This window comes from Lithobates pipiens, unplaced genomic scaffold (genome assembly GCF_037356315.1).
Source record: "Lithobates pipiens isolate NorthernLeopardFrog02 unplaced genomic scaffold, aLitPip1_a1.2 Scaffold_22, whole genome shotgun sequence".
Classification (NCBI taxonomy): Eukaryota; Metazoa; Chordata; class Amphibia; order Anura; family Ranidae; genus Lithobates; species Lithobates pipiens.
In genome coordinates, this window is record NW_027507784.1 from 45,285,347 (window position 1) to 45,299,412 (window position 14,066).

A 14,066-nucleotide genomic window follows, 5' to 3' on the forward strand; every position below is an offset into this window, starting at 1 on the left:
AAAACTGGCTAAAAACCTAATTCAGAGAACTATGGGTTTGGGCTTTTTTCCCCATTCATTCTTACCTAGGTGGATGTTGCATCTCTACACTGAGGACCAAGCGATCGGACATCGCCGATGACTCGGTTCTCACAGATCCCCAAACAGAGAGCTGCTGATTGTCAATCAGCATCTCTCTGCTCTGCTCCACCATGCTCACTGGAGCTCTGAGCTGTGGAGGGGCGAGGAGCGGCTCGCTGAGAGGCTGAGGTGGGTATCAGTCCAGGCACCTGGCGGATCCAGACTCCCAGAGTTGGGATGACGATGTTCCTGGACTAATATCTGTGACGTCAGCAGAGGACGGACTTCAATTCACTCTGCTGAAAATGGGTCACAGGAGTGCAAAACGAATTACACTCCTGTGACCCATAGGAGAAGCCCAGCCAAATGAGCTCAGGCTGGACTTCTCCTTTAATAATTCTTACCCTGAATGGTCTAAGGTTATCAGTGGTGTAGCCCAAGGTTCAGTGCTGGGACCCTTACTTTTTAATATCTTTATAAATGATATTGGGTCTGGGATCAAAAGTAAAATTTCTGTCTTTGCAGATGACATCAAGCTATGCAGTGCAATAACGTCCTTACAGGATGTCTCCAATTTACAAGCCGACCTCAATGCTCTGTCTAATTGGGCGACTATGTGGCAGATGAGGTTTAATGCTGAGAAATGTAAAGTTCTGCACTTGGGGGCTAATAATATGCATGCATCATACATACTAGGGGGAGTACAACTGGGGGAATCCATAGTGGAGAAGGATCTGGGGGTTTTGGTAGATCATAAGCTCAATAATAACATGCAATGCCAAGCTGCGGTTTCAAGTGAGCAAAGTCCTTTCTTGTATTAGGAGAGGTATGGACTCCAGAGAGAGAGATATCATTTTGCCCCCCTGTACAAATCATTAGTAAGATCTCATTTGGAATATGAAGTTCAGTTTTGGGTACCAGTTCTCAAAGGATATCAGGGAACTGGAGAAAGTGCAGAGAAGGGCAACCAAACTGATAAGAGGCATGGAGGAGCTCAGCTATGAGGAAATATTAGAGGAATTCAATTTATTCACTCTTGAGAAGAGGAGATTAAGGGGGGATATGATCAGGGGCAGACTAACAACTTATGGGGCCCCTGGGCAATAGGAGATTATGGGGCCACACAGTATACACAAATACACACACAGTATACAATCACACAGTATACACAGACATGTTTTCTATTGGCTGAAAGGTACTGGAGAGTCACAAAATATTTTCGAATGCGGTTGAAATAATGTCGAATCATGTTGAAATAATTTCGAATGTGGCCGATTTTTCGAATTCGGTAGAAAACTAAACGAAATCCGAAAACGAATTTAAGGAAGTTAACGAATATAACTAAACGAAATTAATGAATTAACGAATTAAAAACGAAACGAAACTAAACAAATTTTTTCCTTTTGCACATGTCTACTGGAGAGGTGGGGCAGCTATAATCTCAGGATTTTTAGACCAAAAGGATGTCAGTAAGGGACATTTCAGAGACAGATATAAAAAAAAAACACACATTTTTACATACTGTCCCTGGTTTTACTGAGGCTGGCAACCCTGATGGGGCCCCCTAGTGGCATGGGCCCTTCGGGCAGTGCCCGAGTGGCCAAATGGTCAGTCCACCCCTGGATATGATCAACATCTACACATATGAACTTGGTGTTGAGTTATTCACTTTGCACTCATCACAGAGGACATGGGGGCACTCTTTTGTCTAGAGGAAAAGAGATTTAATCTCCAAATACGGAAAGGTTTCTTAACAGTAAGAGCTGTGAAAATGTGGAATGGAATAGCCTCCATCCAGAGGTGGTTCTGGCCAACTCAGTAGATTTCTTTAAGAAAGGCCTGGATTCTTTCCTAAATGTACATAATATACCTGGGTGACATTTATAGGTAAAGTTGATTTAGTGAATATCTGATTGCCTCTCGGGGGATCAGGAAGGCATTTTTTTCTCCTGCTGTAGCAAATTGGACCATGCTTTGCTGGGGTTTTTCACCTTCCTCTGGATTGTCTGTGGGTATAGGATTGTGTATATGGAATTGTATTATTTTTTTTATTTTTTTATGGTTGAAGTAGATGGATGTGTGTCTTTTTCAACCTGACTAACATATATTTTTGAAGTCAAACCAATAGTATTACCTATAGTGTCTACTTTTTATGGAAGCCTTCCCAGTGTTTCTTTCTATAGTTTTGTGTCTGGGTACGGTAATCAACCCCATACTGGTGGTATAGTGGACTAGGCAACTTATTGGTTCTCTTTAGTATGGAAGTCCTGCGGATATTCCCTATTCCTTTGTATTATTTTCTATTGATATGATAGTTTGCAATAACCTTTGTATATGCAAAAAGAACATGGAAAGGAAAATAATTTCCTTAATTTAAGCACATTTTCATGCTATATAGACTTTACAATTTCAATATACCACCGTGTAGAGAGTTGGGAGACACAGTATAAACGTTCTTTCTTTTTATTTTGTAGAAAACCCATGGAGCCCAGCAATAGAAGAGATACAGACACCCAACTTATTCCATGACACCCCGGTCACCCTGCAGTGTCATATCACCAAGTATTTCCCTAACGTGGTCACAGTGACCTGGCTGAGAAGAAGCCGGGATGAGGAGTTATATGAGGAGACTGATAATATGGTTACCAGTATAATAACCCCCAGGAGAGAGGCTGATAACACATACAGCTGTACAGCCAGTCTGACTATTGTCCCCACATTGAGCGTCCACCAGGGGGCAGAATACATCTGTAGGGTGAATCACCCCTCTCTGGAGAGACCCATCGAGGGAAGAACTGGAAAACTTGTTGTAAAGTGAGTGTTTATATCATGTCCACAAATAATGCTTTACAGTCATTGCCTGCTCTCAAGGAGTTTACAATCTAAGGTCCCATCTCACTTGCTAGGGCCAATTTAAACAGGAGCTAAATGACCTGCTAGGCCAGCGTGTCTTTGGAGTACCCAGAAGAAACCCAAGCAAGCACAGGGAGAAGATGCAAACTCCATGTAGATAGTGTCCTGGTTGAGATTCAAAATGAATGACCCCAGTGCTGCAGGACAAAAGTGCTAACCAATAAGTCATTGTGTTTTTATTGTACTTTCAGCATGGACAAAACAGGATAAATGTGTATGTACAGCAGAGATGTACTGAATGTTTTATTTTTATGATTTTACCCAAACATTCATTTACTGGTAGAAGAAGAAGCCCATAAATGAATATAAAGAGTATGCTAGGGTTAACTCACTGTCATTGGCCACTGTGATGGACTATCTGGCATCCAACCTGGGTGCCCCCACCAAGATACAGCTTCCTCCGGTCTGGAACCAGGAATCAGGTATTATATCTGAATATTGCTCCCAAGAACTAGACGACACTGGCTTAGGGGCAAACTGGCACTGACTTTATTCTAAATTCACACAGAGTATATACCACACAAGATCAAGTAAGAGCTTGATCACATTATTCTAAACAATGTATACTGTAAACATTAACCACTAGCCGACCAGCGCATGGCGATGTACATCGGCACAATGGCTCGGCTGGGCAAATGAGCGTACAGGTATGTCCGCTTTAAATCACGGCATTGTGGGCTCCGTGAACGTGCCCGAGGGTCCCGCGGACTTGATGTCTGCCGGGGGCCTGCAATCGTGTCACGGAGCAGAAGAATGGGGAGATGCCTTTGTAAACAAGGCATTTCCCCATTTTGCCTAGTGACTTGACTCAGATCTACTGCTCCCTGCCATCAGGAGCAGTGATTGCTGTCATGTGAGTGATAGCCCATCCCCCCACAGTTAGGACACCTGCCTAGGACACACTTAACCCCTTGATCGTCCCCTAGTGTTTAACCCCTTCCCTGCCAGTGTCATTTACACAGTAATCAGTGCATTTTTATAGCACTGATCGCTGTATAAATGACAATGGTCCCAAAATGGTGTCAAAAGTGTCCCACATAACGTCGCAGTCATGATAAAAATCGCAGATCGCTGCCATTACTAATAACATAAAAAAAGATTTAAAAAAATTATAATAAAAATGCCATACATCTATCTCCTATTTTGTAGACGCTATAACTTTTGCGCAAACCAATCAATATACCCTTATTGCAATTTTTTAACCAAAAATATGTAGAAGAATACATATTGGCCTAAACTGAGAAATAAATGTGTTGTTTTATATATTTTTTTGGGGATATTTATTATAGCAAAAAGTAAAAAAAATTGTCGCTATTTTTTGGTGTATAGCGCAAAAAATAAAAAAACGCAGAGGTGATCAAATACCACCAAAAGAAAGCTCTATTTGTGGGAAAAAAAGGAAGTAAATTTTGTTTGGGTGCAATGTCGCGCGACCGCGCTATTGTCAGTTACAGCAACACAGTGCCGTATCGCAAAAAGTGCTCTGGTCAGGAAGGGGGGTAAATCCTTCCGGGGCAGAAGTGGTTAATATCATTAGCACATCTAGGGTACAGCCAACAGCTAACAGTGACCTATTTAGCAGTAAACTAATCAACAGCCAGGCACCGCACCCAGACAGTTTGGCACCAGTATTCAGGATTACCCAGTACTGTCCAAATCTCATTAACTAGCTTTCTTTTCACATACACTATATCTTCTCACTACCATCATGGCTCCCTTGACTATTAAATGTGGTAATGTCATCTTGCATTATATAGCAGGACATCTTCCTGAATGCATGTAGCTCCCTCAAATACCAGGGCCCATAGTCAGTAGTCAAGAGTTTACCCTGCAGTGCCCTCCAAAAGCACCTGTCCCGGTTGAGTCCATCACAGCCACAAATTTGGGGAGATGAACCAATTCCGGACCGACGCACGCCGATATACATCCTTACTTTGACGGGGGATATCGGTATGGCAGCAGCTAGCTGCCATAACCCTGGTTTCCTCTTGTTCGGTGACTGGCCTGCTTCAAGATAAAAGTGGTCTCTCCGATGACCTCCGCTTACCGGAGCCATCGGCAATGGCGGAGGTGATCGGGTCCTTCTCCTGGCTAGACATGGAGACGAGTGAGGGGAAGATGGCTCCCACCTGTCTCCATGACATTACAGGACGGAAGCAACGTCAAAGCGTAATTTCCACCCATAGCTCAAAAAAAAAATGTAATTACTATTTTTTTTATTGCATTTTAGTGTAAATACAAGATCTGAGATAATTTTGACCCCCCAGATCTCATATTTAAGAGGTCATGTCATGCTTTTTTCTATTACAAGGGATGTTTACATTCCTTATTAGGGATGAGCCGAACACCCCCCGGTTCGGTTCGCACCAGAACTTGCGAACGACCCCCGCGTTCGGTACGAACGTTAGAACCCCATTGAAGTCTATGGGACTCGAACGTTCGAATTGGAAAGTGCTCATTTTAACGGCTAATATGCAAGATAGTGTCCTAAAAAGGGTTTGGCGACCTGCCTCCTGCCTCAGGGGACATGGGTCACTGCAAAAAAAAGTTTTAAAAACTACCGTTTTGGCGGGAGCACTGATTTTAATGACGATTAAAGTGAAAAAAAAAAAGTGAAATATTCCTTTAAATATGGTGCCTGCGGGGTGTCTGTAGTATGCCTGTGAAGTGCCACGTGTTTCCCGTGTTTAGAACAGTCCCTGCACAAAATGACATTAAACGGAAATAACACCATTTAAAACTGCTTGCGGTTTTAATGTTATATCTGGTTCCTGCAATATGGTTGAAAATCATTGAGAAAAATGGCATGGGTAGCCCTCCCTGCCCATTACCAGCCTATTTGGGTCTTGTACGCATATTAAGGGGAACCCCGTACCCATATTAAAAAAAGGAAATGCGTGTGGCCCCCAGGCCCTATATACTCAGAACAGCAGTATACAGGCGGTGCAAACAAGACAGGGACTGTGTAGGTTTGTTGTGTTAAGTTGAATCTGTTTGTCATTTTCAACCGGTACATTTTTAAAGTGTAGCTCCAGTCAAAAAAACTATCTTTAAGCTTTTTGGAAAACATAGGGAAGGGTTATCACCCCTGTATAATTTGTTTTGTCGTCCATCTTTTTTCATCTCACTTGCTGCTGTCTCCTTGCGTTTGCAAGTAGGAGATGTTTGTAAGTTGGATGTTTGAAAGTAGGGGCCTGCCCTATATTATAGCGGTATGTACTGGGTACAGAGCACGCAGACAACACGCACTCCTAACACTACTGACTGCAAGCTCTATTATTAACCACTTGTTAGCCCAATGTTTGCATAAAGTGAAAGATGAAGTTATGCTGAGTAAATAGATATCAAACATGTCACTCTTCAAAATTGCACATGCCCGTGGAATGGCGCCAAACGTCGCTACTTAAAAAATCCCCATAGGCGACGCTTTAAATATTTTTTTACTGGTTACATGTTTTGAGTTGCAGAGGAGGTCTAGGACTAGAATTATTGCTCTCGCTCTAACATTCTCGGTGATACCTCACATGTGTGGCACATGCGAGCACATGGGGACATGGGCGCTTTCATTTTTATTTTATTTTTTTATTGTTCATTTTACTTTATTTATTTTAGTTTGACATTTTTTTTCCCAAAAATATATTTTTGATCACTTTTATTCCTATTACAAGAAATGTAAACATCCCTTGTAATAGGAATATGGGGTGACAGGTCCTCTTTACAGTGAAATCTGGGGGGTCAATATGACCCCACATCTCACCTCTAGGCTGGGAAGCCTGAAATAAAAAATAAAAAAAAGATTCTGGCTTTGATCGTACTGGCGAGTTGGTAGAAGCACCGGAGGGCGGTGAGGGGTGGGGGGCGTCTATGGCTGGGTATTTCAGGGTATCACCGAGTATGGCTGGGTATCTCTGAGTATGGCTGGGTATGGCAATTTATGGCAGGGTATTACAGAGTATTGGCGGGGTATTGGCGGGGTACTACAGAGTAATAGCAGGGTACTGCACTGCAGAGTAATGGCAGGGTACTGCACTGCAGAGTAATGGCGGGGTACTGCACTGCAGAGTAATGGCGGGGTACTGCACTGCAGAGTAATGGCGGGGTACTGCAGAGTAATGGCAGGGTACTGCACTGCAGAGTAATGGCGGGGTACTGCACTGCAGAGTAATGGCGGGGTACTGCAGAGTAATGGCGGGGTACTGCAGAGTAATGGCAGGGTACTGCAGAGTATGCACTGGTATTGCAGTGTATTGGCAGGGAATTGAGGGGTTAAATTCGGTGAGCAGCGATGTGGGCACTGCAGATGCAGCCCACATCGCTGCTGACACCGATCTCTTTCCCCTCCGCTGTACCGATCGGTACAGAAAGGGGAGGTAGGAACAGGCGTCATAACATGACGCCGGTTTGTTTCCAAGTGATCACTCCGTCATTTGACGGAGCAATCACGTGGTAAACGGCCGCTATGAGCGGCCATTTACCGTGATGCGCCAGGTCCTATGGACCCGGCGGTCACGGATGCTCTCGAGTGCGCACACCTCGGGGCACGCGAGAGCAGAATTCTGGGAGGCCGTTAATTAACGGCCTCTCTGAGTTAAACAACCGCCCTGAAGCCGTTAATCGGCAATGGGCAGTTGTTAAGTGGTTAAAGCTAGATCACTAGCTATATAGGTGAGGTGAATATAGTGGTGTATACTGCAGTCAGGGCACAGACAACAACCACTACACAGCAGCAAGATAGGAAATCAGCCAAAAACGATTGGTGTGTACTGTGTTGAAGGTACACAGAACACCCACTGCTTCAGATGCAAAGTAACACACTACAGGAGGCCGCCTTAAAGGCGGCCTTATATAGTGTGGGGCGTGCACTACACAGCCTGAGCTATGATTGGCCACAGGCAGGATGCCTGTGGCCAATCATGGCTCTCCTCGCTGCCGGCGCTGCGATTGGCCAAGCATGCGGGGTCACAGTGCATGCTTGGCCAATCATCGGGCAGCAATGCACTGCGCCAACGCAGTGCATTGTGGTCCGCACGCGCGTCACTCGAATTTTGACGCGAACGGCCAAAACGTTCGGAATTCGCCGAACGGCCGAACGGCCGAACGGCCAATGTTCGAGTCGAACGTGCGTTCGACTCGAACACGAAGCTCATCCCTATTCCTTATATAGAAATAAAACACAATTTTTAAAAACAGTGTAAAAATAAAAAATAAAAGGTAAAATAAATAATAAAATATATATATTTTTTTTATTATTTTTTTTTTTTTAAACGCACCCCGTCGCGCCAAGCTCGCATGCAGAAGAAAACGCATACGTGAGTAGCACCTGTATATGAAAAGCCCTAGAACTCCTCTGTAACTGAAAACATGCAACCTGTAGAATTTTTTTAAACGTTGCCTATGGAGGTTTTTAAGGGTGAAAGTTTGTCGCCATTCCACGAGCGGGCGCAATTTTGAAGCGTGACATGTTGGGTATCAATTTACTCGGCGTAAGATTATCTTTCACAATATTAAAAAAAAATTGCGCTAACTTTCCTGTTGTCTTATTTTTTTAATTCAAAACAGTGTTTTTTTCTAAAAAAGTGCACTTGTAAGACCGCTGCGCAAATTCATGGCTGTATCAGGGGGTGCAGATTTCAGTTGCGCCCCCACCTCACCCCCCCCCCCCACACAGCATAATTAAAATCCAATCCCCTTATCTATTATTTCTTTAATTCTAGCATTTCTTCCCCTTTGCAAAAGAAAACAGAATCCCAAAAAAAGAAAAGTTGTGGATGAAGGAAGATTGTTTAAGGAAAATGAGACAGATAACTGCTTTTTAGTCACGTCAAATGCTGAGGCGCTCTGCTTAATTTGTAGGGAATGTGTGACAGTTTTCAAATACTACAATTTGAAAAGGCATTATATGCAAAAACACATGTAGCACTGACCCCCGAAGGGGCTGCTGATTTGAATTGGGCCTGCACTCTACTGAGAAACCCCCCTTCTGAATGACTCTGTCCCCTTGGCACAGCTGTGGTGCAATAATAATACAGTACAGTGTAAACAGTATAATGTACCTGTGTCTATCCCTCAGGATCCTCTGGCTCCACCTGGTGGAGAGAGACAGTAAACCACACACTTGTACTCTTAAACAGGAATACTTTTGGGGGGCGTGGCCTGGCTATGGAGGAGTAAGGACGCGGCGTGCCTGAGCTCCGTCCGGTCCGCGGGATAAACAGCAGCTAAAGGGGTGACGATTCCCCCGTTTCTCACCCAGGGTATGCCACAACGACGCCGGACATCCTCCCAGCCCCAGAAAATGTCTCAGCTCGGGCAGGGCTCGCTGGACTCGTTCCTCGCCGACACTCCCCGTCAGCAGAGGGGGAAATCCAAGATGGCGCCGGAACGGACGGCCTCGCAGCAGCAGCAGCAGCAGCACGAGGCTCAGCTCACACCGCCAGCGCTGTCTCCTATTCCCTCTCCCAGGGAGGTAAGCGAATCCATCCCTCCTGCATCCCCCCACTCCATCTCCTCTCAGGATCAGGGCACGGAGATAGCTGACCTGGCTAGGGATAAGGACATAAGGAAGCATCTATGGTCCCTCCCCACTAAGGAAGATTTGAAGCATTTTACCAGCAGGATTGAACGGGCTTTCAAGCAGGACATTGAGCAACTAAAGACAGACACCACTGAGCTGGGACACAGGGTGGAGACCCTAGAGCAGAAATTTGACGATACTGTGCCCGCTATCGCTCAGCTCAGAGAGCAGTCCCTGACCCACGGCCATCAGATTGAAGCCCTTCTCTGCCAATTAGACGATATGGAAAACCGCAGCAGACGGGCGAACATCCGCATACGCGGCTTACCGGAGGCCACGGCACCCAAGGACATTATACCAACGCTGCAGGGGGTGTTCAGAGAAATTCTAAGCCTCCCTCCCTCAACACCGATTGAAATAGATAGGGCCCACAGGGCTCTTAAACCCCCATCTGAGGACCCAGGCAACCCCAGGGACATCATTTTCAAACTCCATAAATACACCTTGAAAGAGCGAATTATGCAAAAGATGCGCAACAGACCGGTCTTTGACTTTGATGGAGCCCAGCTGTCCTTTTACCAGGACCTCTCCAGGCGTACTCTCATGCAACGGCGGGCTGTCCGCCCACTCCTGGCGGCGATTCAAGCAGCGGGCCTCACCTATCGCTGGGGCTTTCCGTTTAGCCTCCAGGCGTCCAAAAATGGCCGTTGGGCCGTGCTGCGAACCAAGGATGACCTCCCCCGCTTCCTTCACATCTTGGAGCTTGGCCCTGTGGACTTTCCAGATTGGCGCAACATTCCGGATATCCCACTTCCACAGCTGCCGCAACCATGGATCCAGGCGACAGGTGGGAATCGCCCCTGGGGGCGCAAAAGGCAGACGGATGGACCTTCTCCGGGCACCTCTGCCCTTGGGGACGGACTATAGTGTCGCAGAACTCATGGCCGAACTGTTGCCTCTTAAACGGACCGAGCTAGCCCACCTTTTTCTAACGGGCACCGAAACCTTGTGAAGGGACCCAGAGGCACAAAGCTGTAAGCTTGGACGTATCTCAAGGTTGTTATTGCATCTGACTACCTCTGAGTTCTTCTTCAGCATTGAGTTGGGATTTCCGCTGAGTGTTGGACTGGGAGCCCACTTTGTCACCTACTGTTTGGATGCCGTCTCCCTTTGCTACCCCCCCTCCTTTCTGCTCTTATATCCCCAGACGTCAGGTTTTTTTTTTCTCTTTTTTTGCACTATAGGGGAGCACAAGTTATAGTTCTTTGTTCTTACACCCTGTTCATTTGGACTCTTGGACCGGGCGGGGCGCTGGTCCCCGTGTCCCCTTGGTGGTTGTCTACGTTCCCCACTTAGGCCCCACCTAATTTGGTGTTTGTCCCGACTGGGACCTCTAGCTAACGCCCGGGAGGTGGATGCTCCCCCTCTCTCCCTGGGCGGGCTGTTTAGTTAATTTACTGTACCGTGTTCCAGGCCCGCTAGACGGGGCCTGGCAATTGTTTACCTCCCTTCCCCCCCCCCTTCCCCTTCCTTTTCCCCTCTGAGAGTCACCTCCGCCCCCTTTCTCTTTACCCTTCCTCAGTGCCCTTCCCTTCCCCTCCTCTCCACTTTCCTCGTTCCCCATCCTGTCCCCCCTACTTCCCCTACCTACATCAGTGTCTCTCACGGCACTTCAGCCAACTAACGGTTTGTTGCTTTGTTCTTTAGGTTACCTTTCTCATATACAGGGGAACTTGGTGTGGATCAGACCGGTTGAGCGTCAGCGACTTCAGGTATGTCGTCACTAAAGATACTGTCCTACAACGTTAGGGGGCTCTGCTCTCCACAAAAGCGCAGCAAGCTATGGCTCGAATTGAAACGTCTCGGGGCCCAGGTAGTGTTCTTGCAAGAGACTCACTTTAGACAGCCAGCACCTCCTAGGGTCCCCGTGCATCTTTACAATCAGTGGTTCTTTAGCAACTCCCCAGTAGCGAAATCGCGAGGCACTGCCATCGCATTCCACAAATCCTGCCCTTTCCGGCCCTCAGAGAGCTCTGTGGATCCACAAGGCCGGTATGTCTTTGTGAAGGGGACTTTGGCCAATGCAAAATTCACGTTTGCAACTCTCTACGCACCCAATACCCAGCAACTTTCCTTCATAGATGTGGTATTAGATAAGCTGATGGAGTTTAGGGAGGGTCACCTAATACTTGGGGGCGATTTTAATGTTAGCCCGGACCCTCTACTGGATACATCTCATGGCCGGCCTACGCACTCCCAGGCCTTCCTCAGGCATTTTCGTAGATCGTTACAAAATAGTTTCCTTATAGACACATGGAGGGCGCTGCGCGCATTAGATAGGGACTATAGCTTCTACTCGAGGGTACACGATGTATACACACGCATTGATCTCATGTGTGTGGACCACGGTACCCTGGAGCTGTTGCGGTCAGCTGAAATAGGGAATATCACCATATCGGATCACGCCCCCATTCTGGCTGTGATCCGAGTTCCCGATGGGTCACCAAGGGCTTGGTCATGGCGTCTTAATGAAAATCTTCTGGATGATGCCTCAGTGGTGGCCAAGGTTTCCGAAACAATCACACACTACTTTGCAGAGAATGCATCTGGGGAGGTGGCGGAGGGAGCGGTGTGGGAGGGTCATAAGGCAGTACTTAGGGGGGAACTGATCTCCCTGGGCTCTAGACTCAAAAGGGAGAGACAGATAGATTTTCAGAGGGTCCTGTCAGCTTTGCAACAGGAAGAACTTAAACATAAACGCCAGGGGGATGCTGAGGCCCGTAAGCGACTATTAGAGCTGAGGGAGTTATTCTCACGCCTCCTTGACCGTCGTGCCCACAGACAACTACGCTACTTATCCCATAAATACTACGAACACGGCAACAAGTGCGGCAGACTGTTGGCTGGGGCCCTTAGGCAGCGTAGACTAGCCTCACATGTACACAGGCTTCGTTCCCCGGACGGTATGATCTCCTTACACTCTTCAAAGATCGCATCTATTTTTAGAGATTATTATGCTAACTTGTACCACCTGGACGGGGGTATCTCCCAGACGGCACAGACTGCCAGACAACGACTCATCGGAGACTATCTTGCCTCGGCAGGACTCCCCTCCCTGACGTTAGAGCAGCAGACGGAACTTAAATCACCCATTTCCCCACAGGAGGTGATGGGGACGGTGAGGGCCTTGCCTAGTGGGAAGAGTCCTGGCCCGGATGGATACACTAAAGCGTATTATGCCAAATTTCTTCCCCTGCTACAGAATCACATGTGCAGGTACTTTAATTCCTTTGCTACAGGCCAAACAATCCCACCTGAAGCCTTGTTGGCTCATATCACCGTGCTGCCCAAGGAAGGCAAGGACCCTGCCCTCCCGCAAAGCTACCGCCCTATATCGCTACTTAATGTGGATATAAAAATTTTCTCAAAAATTATGGCAAACCGACTTAAGTATATCATTCCCTCTATCATCCATCCCGATCAGACAGGGTTTATCTCTGGTAGGGAGGCCAGAGATAATTCCATCCGGGCCATACAGCTCATTCACTGGGCACGTCTCCACAATGCCTCCACTCCATACCTCATCCTGTCCACAGATGCCGAAAAGGCCTTTGACAGGATAGATTGGTCTTACCTGAAGGCGGTTTTAGAGACATTGGGTCTGGGTACCCGTATGCTGCACTGGATCATGGCCCTGTATACTTCCCCCAGTGCGCAAGTTAAGGTTAACGGCCATCTGTCTCCGGGATTCCCTATTCGGAACGGCACCAGGCAGGGATGCCCCCTGTCTCCCCTCCTGTTCGCTTTGGCTATGGAGCCCCTGCTCAGAACAGTGAGGGCGAGTAGGGATATTACTGGGGTGCAGGTGGGGATCACGGAGCACAAACTTTCAGCGTATGCTGATGACGTGCTTTTCCACCTGACCAACCCCCTCATCTCACTCCCTAACCTTATGAAGGAACTTGACATTTTTGGACAAATATCCAACTTCAAGATTAATTACGCTAAATCTGAAGTCCTGCCGATTACTATCCCGGAGACAGTGGCCGTTGGCTTACAGCAGGCTTTCCCATTCCACTGGGCCAAGGCTTCCATTAAATACCTAGGGATCCAGCTCACGGACCAATTTGATACACTGTACTCCGCTAATTTCCCTTCCCTGCTGAGCACAGTGCGTAGAGACTTGCAGAACTGGAACAAAGCCTCCTTCACATGGCTAGGCAAAGTAAATATACTTAAGATGAATATCCTCCCCAGAGTGCTTTTCTACCTGCAGATGCTTCCTGTTCCCCTCCCCAGAGGCTTTTTCTCGCAACTCCAAAGCCTCATGATAGGGTTCATATGGCATAACAAAAAACCTAGGCTTGCCATGTCCGTGCTGCAGAGATCTAAGGAGAGGGGCGGGCTGGGCCTCCCAGACATTCGTCGTTACTACAGGGCTATTGCGCTTCAACATATGCTGAATTGGCGCCACCACTCTGCCACCAAACTGTGGGTCCCTTTGGAAAAAACCCTGGCGGGTCGCGACCTCGCATATGCCCCTTGGCTTCCGCGGGAACATAGGGGACTTTCACGGACA

At 47.1% G+C, this 14,066-nt stretch overlaps 1 protein-coding gene across 2 annotated transcripts in view; it reads left to right on the top strand.

Moving 5' to 3' along the window:
• LOC143923717 (uncharacterized) overlaps positions 1–4,238 on the top strand; it is an 83,743-nt gene extending 79,505 nt beyond the window's left edge. For both annotated transcript variants that reach the window (XM_077447527.1, XM_077447529.1), the window contains exon 13: positions 2,535–4,238. In XM_077447527.1, coding sequence (XP_077303653.1) covers positions 2,535–2,878 — 344 coding nt within the window. In that variant the 3' untranslated portion in view covers positions 2,879–4,238. The remainder of the gene's footprint in view (positions 1–2,534) is intronic.
• The last annotated feature ends 9,828 nt before the right edge of the window (positions 4,239–14,066 follow it).